The 26,180-nt window shown below is 35.3% G+C and overlaps 1 protein-coding gene across 3 annotated transcripts in view; it reads right to left on the bottom strand.

Moving 5' to 3' along the window:
- Nucleotides 1-509: 509 nt before the first annotated feature.
- Nucleotides 510-26,180, bottom strand: part of PCDH17 (protocadherin 17) — a 100,226-nt gene continuing 74,555 nt past the window's right edge. For 2 of the 3 annotated variants that reach the window (XM_045478365.1, XM_045478358.1), the window contains 2 exons: nt 21,121-21,204; nt 510-5,226 (listed from right to left, as the gene is read on the bottom strand). In XM_045478365.1, the coding sequence (XP_045334321.1) occupies nt 4,544-5,226; nt 21,121-21,204 (767 nt within the window). In that variant the 3' untranslated portion in view covers nt 510-4,543. The remainder of the gene's footprint in view (nt 5,227-21,120; nt 21,205-26,180) is intronic. The other variant, XM_045478371.1, reaches the window with a different exon arrangement.

Genomic DNA, 26,180 nt, shown 5'->3' with positions numbered 1-26,180 from the left:
GTAGCCCAGGGCAGACACGCTTAGGAACTCAGTCAATGTTTGTTGAATGAGTAGAAAGAGAGGCTTCTTATTTTACAATGCCATGGTAAGTATATATTGACTTTAAAATGCTATTTATAAATATGTGTTTTCACCCATCATGTGAGATTATGAGATGGTTTTTAAAAGGGACTTTTTCTGAAATCCTTTTGGTTCTTGCCCCAAATTTCAAACCAACTGTAAAAATTAGAAGCCACAAGCATCTAGGCTATGACTCTGTGGTAACCATTTGACTAGCCAAAGTCTCAAAGTTATCTGAAAGACGGTTAAGCCATTCCTGTCGAGAACCCAGTGAGATTACTGTCAAAGAGATTTTTCAAAAATCTTATTTTACCGGCAAACAAATAACTGGCAAAAACAGTTGTGATACCACAGTTGCTTTCCAAAATAATCACGATCAGTGTCCCTGTGGTACACAGTGTATAGCACATCACCTCTGTGTTAATGAATTCAAGGGAAGGCAACACCGCTATTAGTAATAGCTTTTTATTCGGAGTCCTCATTTTCCAGATAGGTCACATTAAACACAGCCATTAAACAATAGCGTTGAGATAAATCCATACAATGTATGCTGCTTTTGTTGTTGTTGTCCTTGTTCACCAATCGCTTGGTGCAGCTAAGAACCTTATGGAGTGATGGGGCTGATGAATGGGAATAGCCAACCTGCAAAACACTGGGGCCAGGAAAGTCAGACTTTAATCAGGTCTCATTCAATTATGTTTCAAATCAACACATCTTGATAGCCAAAACTCTCATTTGAATTAATGCTGTGATAAATGCTGTCTGTTGTCAAAAGAATATAATTAGACAATAATGAGTGGGCATATATTATGCCAGACCTCAGTCTACTTGTTGACCTCAGCAACTTCTACTCCATTAGGCAACAAACAGCTTTTAACCTAGTTCTAATAAAGCATACTGCCCTATTACTACATGACTTTTTCTCTGGTGTCATTTTTTTAAATTGAGCACTGCCTAAATCCTTTAAAGGGAAGTCATGTTTTACAAAATCTCAGGAAAATGAAACAGAGTCAATTTCCCAACTAGGAATTCAATTAATTCATGGAGTAGTGAGCCAATCTTTGTATATTGACTGCAATAAGGATACGTATGTAAGGTTAAGAAGTAATATGAAAGCATTCTTTAAAATTGCATGATATGTCTCTTTAATGTTTACTTTGGTATAGGTATAACTAACACTGATTCTCACTACTTTGAACTTTGATGAAAAGATCTTCTATCATTAACATTTAATGAAAAGGTTGTTTCGTTACTGATTTTTTTTAGTTCATCGGTAAACAATTTTTAGAACCTTTTGACTTTCTTACAAAAATTTCTATAAATTCTTAGTCTGTGCTTCACTTCAGTTATTTAAGGACCTAAAAGACAAAGTATTATCAAATTATTCTTTTTGAATGTGTGGGATTTTTTTGAGGGGTTGGTATTTGGAGGATGTGAATTAAGACAATTTTTCCACATTCTGAATTATGCTGAAACCCCTTGAAACATCACTGTTGGATCATGCATCACCCCTTAAAGCAAGTTGCTCTGTAGTGGGGTGATTTTGGCATCTCATTGACTTCCTTGGAAGCCGAGCACCAGAGGTCTGTGATAAAGGCAGCCGCCAGCCAAATGAATAAAGGTGAGATTCCCTCAACTCAACTATAAGAGCTTAGAGTCCTGACTGCTGAAATTACCACCAACTTGTAAATAAATAATCACTACTAAATACAGATAATGTGTTAAACAGCTAACACTAGTAAATCACTGGTGACAGAGAGCCTAAAGGTAAATCCCTCACACATTGGCACAACCAATTCTTAAAATCTTATAGTGTTTTAATGTCTTCAGACATATAATAAATTGAACAACTGGTTATTCAGCGTTAAGAATGTTTTAAAAATAAACCCTACTCTCTTTGTTGATCTCATTTACATACTGCCTTAGATTGAACTACGCGGCTATCTGTCTAGTAAGAGAGAAGCGACACTTGGTAAGACTAAATGGAAATTAGTTTTCCATCAAATTTCAGCTATCAAGCTAAATCAACCTGTAGTCTCCTGGCAAAAAATAACATCATATAACAGAGACAACACATTTCAGATACATAAATTGTCCAAAATATAGAGAGTTGATTAGGTTTCACATGTACAAGATCCCTTCTTTGCTAATTTAAACATTTATGAATAATAAAAACCAAGAGTAGAGCTTTGGAAAGGCTGTTACTAGGAACCAAATCCAGTTCTCGAGAGAATAAGGCTGATGGGAGTTGTCCGCTCTTCCCTTTCACAGCGGCTTTGCAAACGAGGTACAGTCTAAAATCTTGACGGCATTTGACGGAAATATTTTCAGTTGAATTTTTTGAGGTTTAAAATTACAAAACTTAATTCAGTTCATTGTTTGTTTTTGCTTTTGTTTTTGTTTTTAATATAATGGTTTTATGACATTTATGCTGTTTCTACACTGGCTTGGTGGCCAGAAAAGAAGGCACAGAATTCTCCACCAGTTTGCAAATAATGCATTTTTCTGCTCCAGTGCACAAACAGCCTTTATTTAACTCAGCACCACATTTTGTAAGGTATGGGCTGGAAACTGTTTGTCATGAAGCTGTAAAATGCCAAAAATTTTCGACGCTGAAGGAAAATGTCAATCAAGGCATTTTCCCATCTGCTGCTACTTCTGCAAGTGCTAATTTTGTTTTTCCCAATTCCTGAAATTTGAGGTTTCCTAGCCTCATATGGAAGTAAGTTTGAAACTTGCTAAATGTCACAAGAAAAGGTGTAACCAAAGGAAGGAATAGAAGGTGTATTGTTCTCGAAGGACGCCAATAAAAGGAGGCAGAAAAGTACTGAGAAAAAGGAAAAAAACATTTTGCTAAGACCCAGACCTCTTGAAAAACACTACACAATGCAAGTAACCTTTGCTGGTACCACACATGCATTAAAGCATTTTTCATGGTTTTGAAATATAATGGGAACACACATCTTGAACCACGTAAGATACTTTTGAGAACCAATCAACGTCATGTTATCTACATAGGCAGAAGCTGTATGTTATTGGAAAAACGTGAACAAGTTTCAGGTATTGGTACACATGTAATTCTTGTGACTTAGCGTGACTTTAATAAAAGCTTCTACAAGGACTTGCACGTAACCATGACTGACGGATGTATTTTTTGACCTTTCAGTTAGCTCCATCAGCTCACTCAAACACATTTTGAACAGATTATGTACTGTAGTACTTGGTAGACTATACATTAAACAAGAGACTTTGCTCTGAGGCACTGCTTCCCACATTCCATGGGGAAAAGGAAGCAGGAAAAAACAAAACTCATAGAGTTCGACAGCTACCGAGGCAACACTTGCCATTTACAATATAAGCCCAAATATTTTTGCAACACAACTATATATTAATTTAATAAAATACACAATATAGCTCTTATACACTCAACAATTTGGCTCATATGCACTGAATCTGCAATAAATCAATAAAAATATGTCATTTGATGTAAACACATTGAATCTTCTTACATTTGCACATTTAAATGGTCATGTGATTTGTGATGTCTAAGACATTTTCACTTTCCTGAGCTATTTTAGTGTCCAGAAACGAATGAAATATATCGATCGTGTTCATTTCCTCCGAATATTATCATTCCATAGTAACTATTCTTCAGGTCAAATTTAAAACATATCCATCATTATTTATATGTTTGTTGGACACTAAAATGCTGAAGAGGCATTTTAAACTTTTAAAAAAATTTCTTCTCCTTTAATGACGTGAATTAGTCTATGTGTGTGCAGGACAAAATGGACTATATCTTTTTACATTTAACTTTTATACGACATGAAGTGTCTTACAAATGACCAAGTTTTTTTTTTTTTTTAATTTTTTTTGACTGATGACATGGAATGTCCTTTGTGTTTATATGTGTGGCAGGTAACTTTGTACAGAAATGTTTACCACAAATATGTGTTAATGTTTGGGGTAGCTTGGACTACTGCAAGGTCTTTTCGGGACTTTAAGTAGAAGCCTGTGATGACGGCTAGAAATCCACCACAGATCACAAATTATGACCCTGCTTTGTATGGGGTTTATAGGTAAACAGTTAAGTCAGCATAAATCACGGAGGACAGTCTCAGAGTGATCAGAAATACTTCAACTCTCACGCTGCATACCTTCCTAACAGATTGTCAAAAGGTAACTCGCCTCCTCATCCTCCTTTGTCTTCTTTCCTTTTTCTTCTCTCATTTTCTTTTCTCTTTCGGCATCATTAATTCTGTCCTAATATAAGTTTGGTCAAAACAAAACCATTGTTATCTCTGAAAAAGAAACAGCAGTGAAAAGAACATACTTGTGGGCACTTCAGATGTTCACTAAAAGCCTTAAAGCAGCATTGGTCTTTCTTCGTCCCTGTGAAATGGGTTGTCACCAGGAGGGATCATTTTTAAATTAACAGAAGACACAAGAAAATGCCAATGCTTTTTTTTTTTTTTTTTTTCCCTCACTTTCTCACAGCCACAGGGTCATTTCCCCGGCAGTCCTGCAAAAGCTTATCAATCTCTCTCACGACTTCCTCTGCATCCACCGATTCTCTGCCCAGATCCCTGTTGGGGTGGTCAAGCTGTTCAAGAACAGCACCCATCTCGCTGGAATCCCGGCTGGCTCTAGAATGCACATCTGCAAAGACCCTTGCCATCTGATCGGGAGCCATGAATGGAGGGTCTCTCGGTTGCTTACTGGGTGACAGATACTGACTGTCAGTGGGCAAGTACTGGCTGCTTGCTTCGGCCAGGCCTCCTGGTTTCGCTTCGCAGCCATCCAGAGAGCCTTTTGTTGAGGTGCAAGGCTCGATGCATGCCTTCGTTGGGCTGCTTGATGCTGAGGGGACCTCTTGGAGGAGAGGGCTCAGGGCACGTTTGGCTTTTAAATAAGGTTTAACATTGGCAATGAGAATAGTGTGCTCTCGCTTGTCTTTTCCAAATGTACAAAAAGTCTTTTTCCCGGTGGGATTCACAGTTTCGTAAGTCTCAGTCTCAACATTAGCTTCAACTGTGGGTACAAAGAGATTTGTGCGGTAATCTGCATTTTCAGCCTGATTGGCTGCAGGGAACTGTGGCATCCAACACCTGTCAGAATGACCAAGCACTCGGCATTCATCTGTGCAATTAACGCACTCTTCTGGTTCTGCAAAACAAAAGAGAAAACAGCAAATCCAATCATTAGGGTTGCTTTTAAATTTCTACTGAGGCTGCGATCAGCTCTCAGTGGGCTTGTTTGACCCCTGGTCTCTTAATTAAAAAGGAAAAGAAAACAATAATTAAAACATTTCAGGATGGTTGCATAAACCTGCTGGTTGAGACAATGGTTTTATTTAAGTCTATTCTCTAGATATTAATGAATTCCCATAGCCTGGGAAGAAGTAAAAAGTGGCCATTGGAGAATCATTCTCAGTGGAATAGAACATCACTGTAAACTAACCTCCTGGAGATATCAGTTAGTCTTTGTTCTGTATAACCCATCCTGGAAACAGTGAACTTCAAAAAGGATTACCAGGATTAATTTTTCAAATCAAATAATGGGGCAAAAACTAGATCACATACTTCCATAACAAGCCCTAAGCTGCTTTTTTTTTTTCATGTTTTATCCCTATTTTGCTTGTAATTGTTATTTTGGTGACAGTCATGAAATAAAAGGTTTCCTTTAAAAGCCTACCTTTCCTACTGAGAGGAGCAAATGGAATTTTCTATCAGAATATGTTATGAATAAACTTGTCAAAAAGTGCACATTCTTATTTTATTAGATATGGGTATGGATCATGCAATCAGTTTTCTTCACTTCAGTTTTTTTTTTTTTTTTTTTTTTTTTTTTTTTTTTTTTTTTGGTGTAAATAGGTGAAAATGGGTTTAGTCAACAGAGTTCAGATGAATGACAACTCATGATTTCCTGTTTTCCACAATAATGTCTTCTGTGAAAATGTTTGCTTCTCTCTTTTGCCAATAGGCATACAGAGAATCTAAATAAAGCAGTCTTTAATGATCTCTCTTTCAAAGATGCTGAACAGAAAATATGAAAGAAAATTCCTTCATAATGACGATAGCTGCATAATTCCACTGCCCCAATATTTTGAACTATAACTGAAATACCTCTTCCCAGTTGTCACTTTCATCTACAAATGATGGTTTCCCATTATATTTAATGGTTCTTTTTAAAGCAAGGACCATTTTTTTTTCCAGGAGAGGATATTTACACTTCACCTCTGTGTGATGGGACTAGAATTCCCCACACATTTAGCAACCCTTGGGGCAGCCATTTAATTGATGTGAGAGGATCTCTACAAATACATAGTGTCCTGTGCAAGGTAAAAAAGGCTACATGGAAGATACTTAAAATAGAAAGCACCAGGGGCGCCTGGGTGGCGCAGTCGGTTAAGCGTCCGACTTCAGCCAGGTCACGATCTCGCGGTCCGTGAGTTCGAGCCCCGCGTCGGGCTCTGGGCTGATGGCTCAGAGCCTGGAGCCTGTTTCCGATTCTGTGTCTCCCTCTCTCTCTGCCCCTCCCCCGTTCATGCTCTCTCTCTGTCCCAAAAATAAATAAACGTTGGAAAAAAAAAAATAGAAAGCACCATATTTAATAGCCCTGATACATTTATACAGTTACTGTTCAAAGTCATATGTAAAATCTGAGTTCATATTTAAAACATAGAAATAATTCCTTATCCAAAAAAGAAAACATAAACTACAACTTGATTTATCTCAAAAGGTTTTAGGATAAAAGAGTTTCTTATGAGATTGATTTTTTTTCTCGAAAGAAGTTAGAATAGTGTCTTGACAGAATGAAAATATTGTGGTTTTCCATAACACATGTCATTCATATTGGTGAAATGTTAAAAATGTATTCAGGTAGCTTGCCTGTATTTTAATTTTGTCATGTTTTCAAAAATATATTACCATATGAATGAATGAAATATATTAATTTTATTATGTAATGCAGGCAAGAATAGTGAGCTCAAGTACTCATACCTATAGACTCAAATACTATCTGTTTCTTGGAAGGTTGTTAGACAGACACAAACAGCAGCAGAAAAATCTAGCATTATACATTTTCTAGGAAGCCTTCCTGTATGGATTTAAAGTCAAACAGAAATTTGAAAACAAATGGATATTAGAAAATTTTCATATCAGGTATCTGTTTTCTCTACCTATTCTGCCTAGGAATCATCAAAATCACCTTTACATCTGTGTCTGTTTGTGTTAGAAAGAAAATACGTATGATTTCATTCAACCAATTTTGTCCTCCACAAATATAGTAGAATACTGTCTATTTCATTAGATAATATTTTTGTAGCTTTTAGAGCCATGACTTCTAAAAAATTCATTTACAACCAATGCACTCTCTTCGAAATATGCTAACATAGTTTTATATTCCAATATTGACTGGACTTCAATATCAGCAATTTGGATGGCCTAGCACTGAATAAATTCAATATGAATTTAAAAAGGGAGTAAAAGAGAATAACGCAGATGTATGAAAGTATAAATCGACCTTGAATTTGAAACCATCAACATGAAATGATTGTTTGCACTTCACAGCTGAAAAATCTGCAGCTTTTTACTTCACTCCTTCATGTCCCAACCTAAGGAGCAAATTCTAAGTATTGATCATGATACATTATAAGCTGTTCACCTTCTGATTAGACTGTAATTTTGATCACAGCGGTTCCCAGACAGTGAAGAAAATCTAATGGACACTTTTGTACAAGCAGCAGAAACCATGAGCAAAAAAGTGAACTATAATTGCCAAGGGTCAAATAAGAAAGAATTTATGAGAAAGTGAAATTATTTCTGAAGGAACATAAATAAATAGATGAATAGGTAGGTACAAAAAAAGAGACATAGGTAGTATATAACGAATGACCACATAGACATAGAAAGTAGACAAAATGAAAAACAAAGAAGAAAAAAGGAGAGAAGAAGGAAAGAAAGCTAAGTGGAGGGAGAGGGATGGGAGGGAAGAGGAGCTGTACGCATGTATACCTTCTCCTACGTATTTTTAAGATCCCCTCAGTACAATAAGTATTCTTATTATAAAATAATAGTGTGGGGCATTTTCTCAAGACCCAGAGCTACAAAGGTAAATAATGAAACTTCTGCCTGTACCGTAGGGAAAATGGAACCCGGAATAGATATGTCAAATTATATACAACAGAACTGAAAAAGAAGCAAATTATATAGACAGCCACTATTTGCATAGATTAGATATTTGTATCAGAAACCAAACTCAGAGACCCTGGGTAGAAGTAAAAGTAATGGATCCTAGTCCAAGATTCACTTTTTTTTCTTTTGGACTAATGTGAGATTACAAAGAAATTATTTACCCTCATTTAATGATTTCCTCAATATAACATGATTACCCTTTCACAAATGCACCCTTGGCCAAGAAAGATATCAGAATCCAAATGGTGTGCAGATGAGAAACTGAGAGATAAGCATGGCTATATTACAAAGAGAAAACTATTCTGAAGTCCAACAGCTGGAACTCTGGGCAATTCTGCCTGCAGGGAAGGTTTACAGTGTCACATTTTTAAAATGTATGATTCCTTGAAGGATCATGTGACAACCTGATAAATTTAAGTACTTGTTTAGTATTAAGAATTATTTTCTATGCTCTTATAGACACATCTGAGTATTACACAAGCTCTCAAAAAGAGGAATCTAAACATAGTCATCTTAATTATTTTAATTTTCCATCTTAATTTATATATTTTTGCAAAAGATATAAAGTCACACAAATGATTATAGTACTTGCAATGCAGCTGCACAACAAGCCACACACACACACACACACACACACACACACGTAGAGATCTTTATCTGTGTGTGTGTGTGTTAAATTTGACCTTTCTCCAGGATATAGTCCAAACAAAATTTTAAAACTGAAATGTATAGCCAATGTATTCCTGAAAATTTACTAGCAGTTATTGCCATAAGAGAAATACAGATGAAAAAATGAAATGCACAGAAATGTTCTATATTCATAATTTAGGAGATAACATACATACATATAAAACGCACATATATATGTACACATTTTTATATAAAGCATTACATGTATAATGTACATAGGTAGGTATAAATCAATCTCCAATAACATTTTAATCTTTCCCTTTGCCCTACAACTCTTGGTGCAAAATCCGTGATTGGATCAACAACTTGACTACCTCTGATTTTAGAACTTTATATAATTCAAATTGATTTAGACATAAAGATGTCTGAAATCTGCATATTCATATTGGCTGACATGTCTGAAAGCTTTCTTTTTAACCTAGACTAAGCAGTTTAATAACTTAATCTTAGCGATAGTAGGCAAGCAACCATTTGGTGCGAAAATACACCTTCAAAGGAGCTGTCATTGTGGAAGTTACATCTTGCAAGGAAAAAAAAATATTTAGGTAAAACATCAAACTACCTGCCCTTAAATTATTGGGTTTTAGCCATCTTCCATAAAGCTTTCCATAACTTCATGTTTACAATGTGATTTAAACATTGTGATGTCACTTTATCAATAGGGGTGCAGAGCCATCTCAAGGATAGGTAAAAGGTACCAAACATTACTATGTATAAGATTATAATTTGAAGCCAAAGCACTATTTAAACCAGTAGGAACTAATAAAGATTAAGGGCACATTCGCTAAACATGATTATTTTGGGAAGAGTCAGGGGAAACAATCCTTGCGTATCATGACTCGGTGGTGTTCATTACTAAGGGAACGTGTCAAGAAGCCAGCCCCCATAAAATTTCCTACTCCGGAGTACATCTACCCCTTTATTCTAGTCTCTCTCACTCTCAGGCCGGAATTTATCACAAACCAGAATCAAGCTTACCTTCCCTGTCTTCAAAGCACTATAGCACACTACCCAAAGAGAGATGCTTGGCAACTGATTTGTAACTACTTAGGGAAATATTAGAAAACATAAAAGGATTTCCTCCCCTCAGTTTCCATGTGACTGCTGCCTCCAGAGCCCAGATACTTGTATGAAAACATGCATATAGTTTCTAGCATAAGAATTTCAGATATGCTTCAGATTTAATTTTTTTTTAGATTTAATTTTTTATAATGAAGAAATAAAGGTGTCACAGAAATCCGAAAAACAAACTCAGCAAGTCAGGGAGTCAATGAGGAAGTTCTAAAATGCTGTGGCCATGGGGGAAGGGCATGTGAGAGAGAGTTTTCTCTGCTTTTTGACTGTCAATAAAATGGCTTTATTTCTGCTTTGTAAACAGCTTTAAATAGGAATAGCTTTCTTCCCTTAGAGTGGTGGTTTCTAGCAGCATCTTAAAATTAGAGTTGTTTCCAAGTAGACAACTCTATAAATGGAAGTCCATTTTTTATTTTTTCTCGTTTTTCTTTTTTATTTCTAATTTACCTTCTTTCACCAACGTAAGCTTTCATAACACCTAATTAGCTGTCTGGAAAAGCAGAGAGCAGGGACCCATCTCTATTTATGGCTGGCACTGGTGTTTGGGAGATTAACTCTACGGAATCTAAACTAGGAAGCCATCACAGATTATCTACCAGGAAACAATGACAAACCAAGACCTTTGACTGGCAGTTTCTATGTATCAGTTTCCTACTGAAAGGTTTTGCTGGTATGAGAACAGCTTGTTTTCGCTGTCTTTTTCTGTTCTTCAGCACACACACTCAATTTCGCACATGCACACACACTTCCTTACGAGTGCAACAAATTCCGATTTAATCCAAATATATTCTAACGTATCAGATAAAAAGTATCAATGCTAAAATAGAAACCTCATCAGAATACAGTCCAACAAATCTGTGATTAAATTTTCCTTTCAGTGAGTTGACATAATTCACAAGATCCTGTGAACTGACACTTTGCTAACATAAACAATTCTTTCTTTTTTTGGCGGTTGATGATTATTCACTTACTTTCCTTTACCATCCTATAAACCCCTTACACTTGTTATCATGATGGGGTGAATCATTCTGTATAAATGGCACCTTATCTATATTCATTCAAATTATTTCCATTTATGATTTCTATGTCTCATTTACTAGTCGATTAATTAAAAATAAACCTTCTGATTTCAGTCTATTTGACTACGAGAGGGGTAAAATTTCACTCTCGATATTATTTCTAGAGACAGTGTTGGAAACTTGTCTCAAAACTTTTTTTTTCTGTGTCAGATAAGAAAGAAAAAGAATATATTACAATTTTATCACATGCTTTTTTTTTTCTGCCAGTGTTCACATGACTGCCAGGCTTAATTTTAGCACAATTTTTTAATAAGGTTGGTACATCCCTTGTGCAGGGAAGACAAGGAAGGAGTTAGGGAAAATGTGGCATCAGAGAACCAACCACTAAGATCACTGAGTGATCTTTCATCTACCGCATTGTATTTGCTGTGTTTCTTGTGCATGGGGATCTAATGTTTTACTGATCAAGGAACTAACACATAAATACACCTGTGGGATGTGCTGTTGCTTCTTTTTTTGTTTTGTTTTGTTTTGTTTTTATTTTTTTAACATCTATGTATTATTTTGAGACAGAGAGGCAGCTTCTTTTGTTTTGTTAATGTCAACAGGACCATGAATCGTGTTACGTACACTGATATGCTCATTTCATGAGGATGTCTGTTTACACGTTGGCAGTGACACCATGAATAAACTGCAGGTTACAAGTCCAGAAACTTGCATTTTGTCCTAACAACTGGCCATCAGGAAGCAGAATTTGGACACACAGTTCACGTAATAAAAACACTGAGAGAGAAATGCATATATTTTTAGGTTGATCCACTGCCAATCAGGCTTCCAGGTTTTACTTCAGTTGTGAAATGCCATTCTAGCTGCTTTTGATAGGTGGAAAGCACATTTTGAAGTGGAAGTTATTATAATACTATCAAATAGTCAAACCATGGCAGCTTTGAAGCAGCAATCCTCCAGCGTGCACCTGCATTGCACAATGCTTCCGAATGTATTGCCACGGCTGCATTCAGACACCAGAAACCACTGGCCTATATCATAGTCAACCGAATCCAATTGCAGCTGGGTATGTGGGGCACTGGGAGCATTTGCACATACTATTCAGTGCACCTGCATGCCTTCAGGGATGCTTTTAAGTGTTTGTGACCCTTTGGACAAAACAACATGTCTACCAGAGTGAATTTTCTGGCATATAGATTGACCACATATAGGTAATGCTCTAAGATGTAGAAAACTTAAATTAAACAGAAACTTAAAGAATGAAAGCCAAAGGATACAAGGAAATGTGATATGGAAGTATCAAGAATATCTTATAAGTGAGAATCTAAACCATGCATTGGGAACCTATAGCACAAATATAATTGTGTCCCATAGTGCACTGCCCTGAGATTAACGTTCATATTTTAGCTATCCCCCCCTTCCCCAATCTGTAGGTGCAGCCATCATCACCTGGGGCAGCAGCAGATGCTTAAAGTGAAGACACAGATAAATGGGGCCATCTCTTTCTTTCTTTGCTCCTTTTCTTAATGTTTATTTATTTTTGAGAGAGAGAGAGAGCACAAGTGGGGGAGGGACAGAGAGAGAGGGAGACAGAGGATCCCAAGCAGCCTCTGCACTGACAGCAAAGAGCCCAACGTGGGGCATGAACTCACGAACTGTGAGGTCATGACCTGAGCCGAAGTCCCAAAAGTTTGCATGTTTAACCCACGGAGCCACTCAGACGCCCCAGGCCATCTCTTTCTTAACTGGTATGTTGATAAGAACTGGCTCTGAAACTTGATACTATACTAATGAAACAAAGTTTGCATTTTTTTTTTTTTTTTTTTGTGAGTGAGGGACTCTGACAGAGCTTCTCAAAGAAAAACAATACAACTCAAATGCACCACGAGAGTAATAACAGCTCAAATTCAGTGACAGCATTAGATATGTACAGTTCGGTGGTTAGTTTGAAGAAGCTATACTCAAGAATTCACAAGGTAAGAACGAATCAAACACAAACTTTGTGCTTAGGCATTGGAGGTTTTCAAGCAAAGTCATCTTGAATAGAATGTTGTAGAACAGTAATGTATCAAGTAAAAGTTTGTCATAAACAAACCTATGTGTATCCACTGCTAAAATTCTCCAGTCTGTAAGAATTTATCTCTTCACTAAGGCATTTCCACCCTGACTAGAAACTAGAAACTAGGTTTAAAATCAGCTAGGGCAAATACCTCCTGATCAATTACATTTTGAACTATGTTACATGAGTGTCAAGCAACAGAAATACAGAGAAAAGTGTTGACTACAATATTGTGAAAGGCTTTGTACTAGTCATAGTGCTTGATCTAAAATTCAAAGGATGATGAGTTTCAACAAAAAGTAGAGAGCAGGAAGAGGATGATCCAGGTGAAAGGGTTAGAAAGTGAAACAGTAACCACACAGGACTGTGCATTTCACAAGATAGTAAAAGACCACTTTAGAAGTCAAAGGACATATGTGGCAATACCAAAAAATAAATTATTAATGTACAGAACATTGACTAGGATTTAAAAGAGAATAGAAAGTCTCTGAATAATAATAATAATAAATAATGAGGCAGACAATGAGCCCTCAAATTATAGGTATTTGAATGTCCTATGTCTCAGAAGATTTTTAAAATATGTGCTTGATCAAAAAGGTATTAGACAGCACTTATTAACATACAAAACTGAGATGAGCCACAGGGCAAGCAGCATTCAAATCAGCATTATTTCTGGAAACAGATATATAGAGTTTTGGTCCCCACCAGGATATCTCCAGCAGAGCACAATAGGACATGACATGATTCACTGGCATAGTCATTCAGACCCCATTGTGACCCCATTCTGCTAACATCTCATCCTACTCCTTATAAACTAGAGAAAGTCTTAATGCATGTTGACTCAACTGGTATTTTATATTAATAGGATAAATCCTGTATTTTATAATTCTGCATTAGAAAAATATTTCTTCTTCTTAAATCTAGATTATCTGTCTTCACTCTTTCTCTAATTTACTATTATTATTACCCAACCATAAGATTGCATATGAGCACATCTGAAAGATTAAAGGATTCTTTGAGAACGCCAGAAGAGGAAAGGTTTGGAAGAAAGAAGATCTGTTTGGTGTCTAGGAGAGAGGTAATAAATAATTTTACAAGGTAAGGAGAATGGCCACAAATAAGGTAGATGAGGAATCTCAGAAACTTTTCAAAGTTGGTTCCGGATATGAAGAATAAATTTCTACAGGAAATTCCTGAAAATGTCCAAAATAAGCATTCCTGTTTAGGATGAAGATAATGCCACATTTTTCCACTGAATTATATATACCAGCATTGCTTCGTAACTCATTATTTTTTAATCCATTTGCCTCAATGAGATCCTTACACATCTTGAGGATCAAGGTACCGATACTGTGTTCCATTCTTTCATTCTTTCATGCTCTATTCCTTGAGTACACAGAACACATTCAATATTTACACCTGAAAGCTGCCATTGATGTAAAAGAAGAGTAAATTAAAAAGGCATCTAATACTATTGGTAATCTACAATAAAAGAGACTATTCCTTATAATTTACTTATTTTAAAATCATTCAAACTAGAATTTAAATAAAAAATTGAAACAAACAAACAAACAAAAAACCTCCTCATTCATTTATGAGGTTGTGAGGTTAGCTTTCAGAATGATCCCAGGACCTAAACAATGTTATGCAAAATGGCTCTCTTTCACTGTGAATTATACAGGATTTAAATTTCCATGAGATCTGGGGCACCTGGCTGGCTCAGTCATGGAGAACGTGACTCTTGATCTCAGGGTCATGACTTCAAGCCTCACTTTGGCCCTAGAGCTTACTTAAAAAAAAAATGAAGTAACATCATATCTGTCTGTTAGATACCATGCTTATATAAAAATCTAAAGTTCTCTATTTATTATTGATAACCTATAGAGTTCCATATTATTATTTATTTATTATAATTTAAAATAAGATAAATAAATCTGCCTGGGATATATATGTAAACACAGAGGTCAGAATATTTCCCCTTAGGGTTTTTTTTAGATCAGTGACACCTTTATTGAAATTAAAGTCTAGATTTAAATAATCACCTCTTTATACTTTTAAATTAAAGAAAACAGCAAGTATCCTGAAAACCCACACCTCAGCATCTATAGGTTTTTTTCCTTCACTCCTGGGTTTCTCCTTTTGTCCTTTTTTGATTCTACTTCATTGTTGTGTCAAACGTGCCAGTTTCTCTGTTTTAGTTTAAGTTAGCTGCATCTATATCTTGTACTTTATCTGATAGCTATCATCACATGTGAATTCATTAATAAGTCCCTGTAATTTTAGAGTTTTGAAAGGGTTAATGCAACTTCCAAAAAGAACCTGATTTATATACGGTGATAAACCTAGCTCTGGCATGAAATAGTTAGTGAAAGACGTTTGGTTTACAAGGACAAATTTAAAATTATAACAACTTAAACACTACTCCGAATTTCAGGCCCAGGACTATTTAAATATGCTACTATTCTTCATCTTTAAAGAGGATGTTTTCTTATGCTTTTATTGCCTCTGTTAGCTAACCCCATCTCAGATAATGACACCATTTTTGATGACATGGATGAATACATCCAAAATTCAAGGCATCCTCCCAGCAAAGTGCTAATCCTGTAAGGAAGGTCAATGAAAACATGCCTGTTAAGCTGAACTCCTTGCAAGAAGCAAGGAAGATAGTCTCATGAGCATTTTTCTCTCAGGCTTGCTATCTGATTTCTATTGGGATATATATCTGTGTACCAGTTCAAATCCCGTTGTTCATCTCATTTCTAGCACTTGTTTTCAATTGCTAGAGACAAGTACACAGAGCTGGGTGTCATTTTTAACATTCTCAGAAAACAGTTAATTCAGATGCAACTAATCCTCTCTAGCTTATTATTTAGTGATCAACACCTGCCAACAGGATTTGGGAGTCCCAAAAGATAAATTTTTTAAGAAAGATTTTTGTGTTTTCATATTTTCAATAACATTCTAGTCTCTGAAAGCTTTTCATAAAATTCATAGGGCTCTACTCTAGAGATAGATCCAAAGTTTCGATTCACTTACCTTAAATTAGTTGGACACGGTTCCAAAAGAGCAGATCAGTTCAGGACTTTTTAAAAACATAATGTTTTTAAAGAAAGACGCAATACAAAATGTATTTATGGACATATATGAATGGGAAATATATGTGAAACTATACTTCTCTATAAATGATTCCTACAAATATTGCTTATATTACAACTTAAAAGTGAACCAAAGGTAAATGTTCTTGATGTGCATGCATACACACACACAAATGATAATAAATATGTATTTTTCACCAAAAATGCCTTCTGTGAAATGAAGTTTGTCTGAAAGTACTATTCAGATTGATAGTGGCCCAAAGGTAACTTTAGATTAATACACCGAGGGGCGCCTGGGTGACTCAGTTGGATTAGCATCCGACTCTTGGTTTCAGCCTAGGTCATGATCTTGCAGTTAGTGAACTCAAGTCCCTCATGCTCCGTGCTGACAGTGCAGAGCCTGCTTGGGATTCTCTCTTTCTCTCTCTCTCTCTCTCTCTCTGTCTGCCCCGCCCCTGCTCATGCTCTTTCTCAAAAATAAATAAAATTAAAAAATTAAAAAAAAAGAGTAATATAACAATAGTTTGAACTGAAACAATTTGGCCTTGATTTTATTAAAACAACTCCTACTACCAAGCTGCTCATGTTACCACAATTATTGCTACTATATTATAGATAGTTTTAAAATACATAAAGAGTAGGAAAAGAAAGAGAACTAACAATTTAAATAAAGCCTGTTCTTGGAATTACTTCTCTGAAACCATTCTGTTCTTATTACCTTTAGTGTGCTGTAAGTTTATTGGAAGCTGATGTTTTTTTATCCTGTATGATTGGGTCATCCCAAGAATGAAAATTTAAGCAAAATCAATACACTCAATACTATGTTCTAGAGTAAATATACAAAAGTGTTTCTTGTAATGGATTTTACTGGCAATGACAAGCCATTTTTCTGTAACAGCTTTAATATTTTGTAATCATTAAAGCACACTGAAGCAATGGAGAAATTGGGAAAAGAGGTCTGGAAATTCATATATTGTAAGATAGGAGATGTGTCCCTCTATATCACCCTGCTATGTAATCAAACCGAGAGTCAAAAGCTATTGGAGAAGGCTATCCTTGAATCACAGCAAAGATAAAAATGTATTTTTAAAGGATATGAAGGCTTATCCATCCATAATGCAGTATTAACATCAAAAGGTGTCTACAGTGATGTTTTAAATACTTTCTTATCTTGGAAAGTACTTTCTATGATTTAATTGATAATCAGTCATACCTGGAGCAAAGAACAGATGATAAAAGTGAAGTGTAGTCCCCATGAGTAATATTAACGGGGAAATAAATATAAATATATGAAAACTTATTTTATTTTCAGACTTGCAATCTAAATCTAATCTAATTGGAAATTCATATTGATATTACAAGGAGAATTCATTGAATTCATTGAGACAGTCTTTTTTAAATTCAGGCATGCTATATTTGATTCCCCCCCCCCCAAGAATACGTATGCTCAATTTCAGAAGAAGTGATCCTTTGTGTTGCCAAAGCTATTTTTGAGGAGCTGCCTAACAATTTCCATGGTCATTCCTGAAAAAGGTTATACAAAAGGTTATACAGTCGTCCTCCCTTTCCCATACAGATACGATCCGAGACCCCCAGTGGGTGCCACGAATAGCACCAAGTCCTACATACACTATGTTATTTCCTATACATTCATACCTACAATAAAGTTTGTTTTTAAAAAGGTTTATTTTATAAATTAGGTACACTAAGAGATTAACAATATCTAATAGTAATATAATGCAATTATAACAATATACTGTAATAAAAATTGTATTGAATGTACCCTTCTTGCAATAATGTGAAGTGATAGAATACCTATATGATTAGATGAAGTGAGGTGAATGATGTAGACACTATGACGTGACATAGGCTACTATTGACCATCTGATGAGATGTCAGAGGAGGGTCATCTGTTTCTGGACCATGAGGTTCACTTCAGGTAACTGAAACCATGGAAAATAAAACTGTGGATAAGGGGGACTGCTATAATCTGAACTACTCAGCCTCGTGTTCAAAACCCTCTGTAATCTGCCCCAAATAAATTATTAGGCAGTTCTGTCATTAAAAAAAAAAACAAAAAACAAAAACAATAAACTTAGATTCTAACAAGTAGAATTTGTATACTTTCTGTTCCAGCAAATATTTCCCTAATCTTTGGGAAAATGGTAGCAATCATCTAACTGAACCCTAAAATTCCTTTAGAAGGCTGTAATTATTACCTAAGTCAATTGGAGGATGTGGAACATGCTAGTGGACATATACTTGGGATCACAATGTGTCTGCTCAAGAGAGAGAACAACTTGAATTTGAGAAAGTGTCACTTTAACCTTAAATTTTTAGGTGACTTGATGGTTATGTTCCTTGATCTAAAATTATCTAATATTAAAACCCAAGGTGCAATGCAAAATGGAATGAAATATAACTATTTGATCTGGCAAATTTCTAATAAAATATGTATTTGTGTTTCTTCATTGAATTGATAAAAAACATGCATTATCACAACAGGAAATTACCTAGTTAATTATTATTGTAAATAAGGTCACTGTGGTAAGTATTATTGCAAAATAGAAAAATTATTAAGTTAGAAGTACTTGGCAAATGAAACTTCTGATCTATTGGGAATGATGCTTTTTCGATTAAAAACATATATATCTGCACATAATTCTCCATAAAATTCCAATATAAATGATTCATTGTAAGATTAACCATTTATTTTAAAAGGTCATAGTCTAACATATATAACTCATTGATCTACTTATTATCCATAAACATAAAGGTTGTATCTATACGAACCATATCGTTGAGAGATAACAGTAATTTCAACAAAAAGCTAAAGTTACTATGATTATTTTACAACACACACATGCATGAAATTATTATATTACATATAATCATTCTAGTATTTTAAAAATCAAAGAAATATATATGTACAAAAATAGGAAAATATTATATTCAATGAGCTCCAGTAACAGAGTTTTAAAATGAAGACTTTTATTGTAGCATATATGTTGATGGAAAACATTCATAAGCTTCACTATCTTAATATTTTAAGTGAAGGCAATATACGTTTTAAAATGACAGCTTCCAATACATCAGATAACTATCAACAAAGGAATACAACTAAAAAGGCATGCATTCATTTCCTTATATAAGCACCCTTTGTACACATGATGAAAAAATACATTCCCATACCAAATGGAAATGAATGGAAGGAGCCTTGCCTAAGGACAAAAATCCTCTGGAACTATTTAATGGAAATAAAATAAAGACCTAACCCGCCTTACAACAGCTTTTGGGTTTCCTGATGCTCAGTGATAGCTCCCAGAGGGCCCAGTGTTTCAAGTTAATAGACAGTCATGGTGAAGCACAGGTGTGCACATGCACACACATGTACATTCACCAGAAGCATGCATGTGCACATGAGCAGAGTGTCAGTGTCAGATTAAGAGAGAGATTTTTAGGGACACATAAAATAATGTGCAGACATTTACATTCTAAAGGCCAAAATGCTTTTTTTGCTATAAATTTTACCCTTAAATTTAATTCTTACATTGAAGTTGAAAATAAGAATTGATAAATAAAACTCTTTTTCCCAATCGATTATAATTTAGTAAGTGTGAAATCACAACTATTTAAGGATGACAAGGATGATTTTATATAGATGTGTCAGTATATGTGTATGTACATGCACTCATGCTGTCAAATTTTCCACCTTACTCCCCCAAATTGGAAATAAGTAAAAATTTCCTCACTGCAACACTGTTTGAGGCCTTTTCTTGTATTTTCTCTCCAATTTCCATTCATTTCCATCTAGAAATAATGCAACCTCTTCTCTTTTCTTGGCTTGAGTAAAGCAACACAAATAAATATAACAGTAATAGATTACTGTAACATACATGTGTATTTTTCAACCACAGCCACAACTTGATATATTAATTTTCTCCACTGGCTTGTTTCCCTCATGTAGAGATTAAACTACTGAGAAACCAATGAAATCTCTCAAAAGCATTCAAATGACTCAGACTTGGACAATATACAACCCAGAGTTAGAAGAATATCATGAAATGAGCTAAAATTTCACCTGAGATATGTACTTCTTTCTGTCTTTCACTTAATCCATCCAGTTATTTCAAATTTCAATGTGTTTTCCTAGATTATGTGAGTCACATGTAGAGCATACTTCCAAATTAAAATATACTGACAAAATTTATCGAGTTCAGGGGGTTTTAATTTTGAGCTTCATTAGCTGTTGCAATTGACATGAACTTGGTTCCGCCCTGCCTTTAGGAATCTGTACCAGGGTGATGTGTACCGATTTTACAAAGTAATGTGTAAAGAGCTTTTAATATATTTCCATAAAATAACACATCTAATTTGGAATGTAATTGCCTGTCCAAAGTGAAAGAAGAATTTGTGGACCCAATTTCTCAGGTGAAACAGTTTCTTCTTTAGAATTCAACAGTGATGTACCTTGCTCTATACCAACAACTAACATTCAAGGAAAATAACCAATCCCCTTCTCCTATGTCAGCCCTCTATTCCACCAATTTCTTCCTTAGCATTTCCCTAGCACTAACTCTGAAGTGAAATTTGTACAAGTGGTGATTTTTTACATTAAGCAATTAAGAATTGGACCACTTACACTCATTTAAGAACTATAAATGTGGAAAAAACAACCCTGATATAAATGAATATGTAGATTCTCTTTTCAACCCTTAACCTTACACAGCTTTTCCTGAAATATTGAAAGTAGCGATGCAAATAAAATAGAATAAATTACTTATTTACTATTCTATTTTCCTTTAAAGGAATAAAGTCTACACATTCTGAATTTATGTGTGGATAGTCTTATGAGTGTCATCATGTAACAAGTAAAATTCGGATCACAGAGAAGAAAGCCAGCAGATGAAGAAATTGCTCACCTGGAGGAAGTAGGTCAACAGACTGAAGTCTAGTTGTGATGGTGTGTAGGGTGAGGATAGCAAAGGAAAGCAAAGTCGGGAATGCTTGAAAAATAAAATATTTTTAGTTAACAAATAGAAAAACCAAATGGGAAAAAAGGGCCAATTGAATCATGAATCCTTCTCTATTGATTGAAATTTTTATATTAAAATCCTTTAGATTGCTCAATCCCTAACAGATACGGTCATCTGTATTTCCCCAGGTGCATAAAACTTAGTGTGACTGGAAGAAAATTACTTTGGGGGCGTATTTCCGTTTAGAGGAGATAGAAACAATGCAAAGTAACTATAAGAATGCCTAGGTCAATGGGAAAAATACTCCTGCGATGATGGACTCATTTATCCTAAATAAAATAAAAAACCTTTCTGTAGTAGTGGGTAGAATATGTAAAAAATCAGGCCACCAAAATCAAAGTTGCAGACTGTCTATTCTTTAATATCCCTAGAGAACAAGGCTCTAATAAAAGTTTTCACTGCTAGTGAAATTTTGATGTGTATTGTCTGGAGCTTGAAACAACAAACTGTTTGAAACTTAGCTGTTTACTCAATCCCCTAGAAACCGTCAATTGTTAAAAGCGTATTGATTTTAGTAATAAGAAATATGTATATTTCTGAAACAATTTCAACTCTTTTTTTTTATCCAACACATAACAATAAATGTTATTGTTATAAAGAAATGCTGCATTTTGTTTTTATTTTTGTGTTGCTTTTTAAGCACCTCTAACTTGGGCATATATGGATGTGTATAATTGGTCAGTTTCTTAGACAAAAAAAGAATGCTTTGTTTGCATCTAAATGCATAATGAATATATGAAATCAATTGCTATCTAAAAGTCATGCCAAAAAAAAAAAAAAAAAGGCCTGTTGGTGAGCAAAGTAGCTTTATTTTTCAAATAGTCTCATTTTCTTATTTTCAACCTTTATTCAACATCTGTTGTTTGCCCCTCCCCTGGAATGTAATTATGCAGGATTCCAATGTAAAACAGGTTGAGTAGTTAATAACAGGCAGCTCAAACATTTTTCCACACTGTTTCCCTGCAGATGTTTTCTCTCATTTTTTTTTTCCTTTTCTCCCCTGGCTTTGTGTTTAATTTGTGTATGTTTCTCTTCTACTCTTCAAGTATATTCCCACAACAGATGGAAACACCTGAAAATAAGTCTGCCTCATGCACATGTTTAAATGATGCCTATTGTGATATTAGCACAGAAAAGAGAATAGAGAATATTGGTTTACAGAAAAAAATAATCTGTAAGTCACCTTGTTACTATGTTCAATTTAAAATTCTGAAGAGATGATCTAGTTTTTGCCAAAGACATTTGCCAAAGTTTATAGTCTACAACCTTCATTTGTTCTTATTTTGTTACCAAGTTCATTTGTCTTTTTTGCATTTGGCACAATTCTCTTAAATTTTCAGTCCTACCAGAAATTGCACTTTTTTCTATCCACTGACTATTTTACTATGTAAAAGGCATTCTACATTCCCTTGATAATAATTCAAACTCAGCAATCACTATCTAACATATTTTAGATATATTCAAAGTATATCATATATTTTTAAATAATATTACCAGAGTCATATAAGGTATAGAATTCTTTTGTTCAGAAAAATATATTTAATTGAAATTGGAGGAAAAAAAAAAGACAGGTATAGGCTGTGCATTGGGTTGGGTATTGACCCCCATATGTCCACCGGGAACATCAGAATATGACCTTATTTGGAAAGAGGGTCCTTGAAAATCTAATTACTTTAGATGAAGTCATACTGGATTAGAGCGGGCCCTGATCCAATGTATGATGTTCTTGTAAGAAAACTGAGACACAGAGACAGTCGTGTAGAGAAAATGCCATGCAAAGGTGGAAGTAGAGATTGGAGTGTTTTGTCTAGGATCGCTGGCAATGACCAGAAGTAAAGTAGCTAGAGGCAAGGAAAGATCCTCCTCAAGAGCCATTAGAGAGCACATTCTTGCTTATACCTTGATTTTGGACTTCTGGCCTTCAGAACTGGGAGAGAATAAATTCCTGTCATTTTAGGCCACCTAGTATTGCTCTTGTTATGGCAGCCCTCTGATACTGATTTTGGTATCCAGAAGTGATATGCTGTTGGAACAAATATGTAAATATGTGGAAGTGACTGTGGAACTGGGTAATGGGAGTAAGCTGGAAGAGTTTTAATATGCATGGTTTTTAAAAGCCTGGATTGCCTTGAAGAGACTATTGGAAGAAATACAGACATTAAAAAACTTAATTTAATGATTCTCCTCCGAGCTCAGTAAGAAGTAAGGCTAACTATAGAGGAAGTTTCTATCATGTTTGAGGATATACGTGTGGCTTTATCCTCAATAGCAGAATGTAGACAGAAATATGAATGTTAAAGGTGCTTCTCATAAGGTTTCAGGTGGAAATGTTATTGGACACTGGAAAGCAATGCTTGTTATGAAGTGGCAGGAAACTTGGCCAAATTGTTGGGTGAAAAGTAGAACTTGTCCTTGATGAATTTGGATATTTAGCTGAAATGCTTTCCAGCAAAGTGTAGTAGGTGTGAGCTGGTTTCTCCTTTCTGGCTATAGTAAAATGTGAGAGCAAAGAGATCAACTAAGGAATGAACTTTTAAGCAAAAAGAAACCAACAATTGATTTGGAAAATTCACTATCAAATCGCATGTTCTGGAAACAAGGACAAAGGTGTGGCTGGACAGTCTTTTGCTGTAGTGATTAGGGTGTTATCTATGACTCCAATCAACCATCATAAGAGAAGTCAGGAGTAGAGATAAGGTTACTGAGGAAAGATCTGTGGAGAACACTCTTGTCTAATGGTGTGGATCCCCTCAACATCCAGAAGACAAAGTTTTTGAGAATATTACATCACGCTGCTAACGTGGACTGAAAGAGACAGAGATGAGACGAAATGAAGGAAAAATTACTCTAAAGTACAGCCACAGATACAGGGACCAGGAAGGGTGGGTTACTGCCCCAGAGAGTCAAGAAAGCTTAAAGGAGTGAGCACACACTTTCAGGCCTTAAAACCTAATGGAATTTGCCCCTATGCGTTGCCAACTTCCTTGACTACTAACCCCTTTGTTCCTTCCATTTTCACCCTCTAAGAATAAGAATGTCTACCCTGTGCTTGTTCCATCATTGTATTTTGGAAACAGGTAATTTCTTTTCTAGTGTGATAGGTCTGTGAAAGAAGAGGAAGGTTGCCCGGGAGGGACCATACCCAGATTCTCCCCTACACCTGATTTAGCTGCTGAGGTGTGAGACTTTCTTAGTTGATATTTAGATTTGATTTGGGACTTAGAGACCTGCTAGAAAGGTTTGAGATGCGTGGATGATAGCGGGAGGAGGTGGATGGATTTTGTAAATGGGATGCATGTGAATTTGGGGGTTCAAAGGATAGACTGGGTTGAATACTGCTCCTCCACAATTCATGTCCTCATGGAAAATCAGAATGTGACCTTATTTGGAAACAGGGTCTTTGCAGACATAGTTGCTTAAGATGAAGTCAGGTAAGTTAATATTAGGGTGGGTCTAAATCCCATGACTGCTCTCTTCATAAGAAGAGAAACAAGACACAGCGATGGTCATACAAGGGAGAATACCATATGGCCATGGAAGCAGAAATGGGAGTGACATGTCTAGAACTGCTGGCAACCACCAAAAGCTAGGAACAGGCAAAGAAGTATCCTCACCTAGAGCTATGACAGCATGGCCCAGCTAATACTTTAATTTTGGACTTCTAGCCTCTAGAACGGTGACAGAATAAATTCCTGTGTTTTTTGAAGCCACCCAATTAGTAGTGTTTTGTTACAGCAGACCTAGGAAACAAATACAGATTGTCAAAACAAACAAACAAACAAACAAAACAAAACAAAACAACAACAAAATTCCTCCAAAACCCAAAAAACTTCAAAATATAAAATACCCAGATGGCAAAAAAATTGCTATGGCAAATGACATGGGGCAAATAAAAAGCAGATTCTAGAAGAGTAAAACAAGATAGATATGAATGAATTAAAATGTTGTCTTCTGTATTATGGTTCATAAATAAACTAAATTTGGTGTAAGAGATGGGTTCATATGCCAGTAAGATTGAGTATAAGACCTAACTGAAATCATCCAAGAAAAAATATATGTATGCATGTGTGTGTGTAAGAGAATTCAATCATAGCAAATACTTTGAAATAGAGTATTTTCTTTAAATGCCTGCAAATTAATAGCTCCTTGTGCTTATTTTCTAATTTTCTAAGTTTGCTTAACTACTCTCCTCAGTCTCTATTACTTTGATTTTTATGTCTACTAGCCACATCTTCAGTACCATATGTAATGCAAACTTTGCTTAAAATTTCCATCTATACTAGTGAGCTCTTGAACAAAATGTGACTTATAACTTAAACAAAATGCACATATGTACATATACATGCATAAGTGTTGTATTAACAAAAAAAAAGATAGTCTCTTATAAGGAGAAAACATCTCCATATATATAAATATGGCTTCAAATACATGCATGTTTTCAGTTAGAAACTTACTCAGCATTACCTGAAGGCATGTATTAATAAATGTTTCCATTTTTATGGGAAATGAATGCATAAACATTAAAATAGTCAATTTTTATACTTGTTTTATTTTACTTGAGTTTTAATTTAAGTGGAAAAGTATGTCAGAAATATATTTCCCTTAAGAAACATGATACTAAGGGTGCCTGGGTGGCTCAGTCAGTTGAACGTCTGACTCCTGATTTTGGCTCAGGTCATGATCCCAGGGTTGTGGGATCCAGCCCTAAATCAGGTTCTGTGCTGAGTGTAGACATTGCTTAGGATTCTCTCTCTCTCTCTCTCTCTCTCTCTCTCTCTCTCTCTCTCTTCAAACACTGAATCTGCAGGTTGCTGGATTTTGGACTTTTTCTCAGCCTCCAGAACTGTAAAAAATAAATTTCTGTTTATAAACATCCAGTCTATCAAAGCTTGTTAAAATAGCCCAAAAGGACTAAGGTAAGTATTTACAGAGAAAAGATCATTTAA

The sequence above is a fragment of the Leopardus geoffroyi genome, chromosome A1 (assembly GCF_018350155.1).
Source record: "Leopardus geoffroyi isolate Oge1 chromosome A1, O.geoffroyi_Oge1_pat1.0, whole genome shotgun sequence".
NCBI classification, from domain to species: domain Eukaryota; kingdom Metazoa; phylum Chordata; class Mammalia; order Carnivora; family Felidae; genus Leopardus; species Leopardus geoffroyi.
The sequence above is the reverse complement of the archived record's forward strand: the minus strand, read 5'-3'. Positions and strand labels throughout refer to the sequence as shown.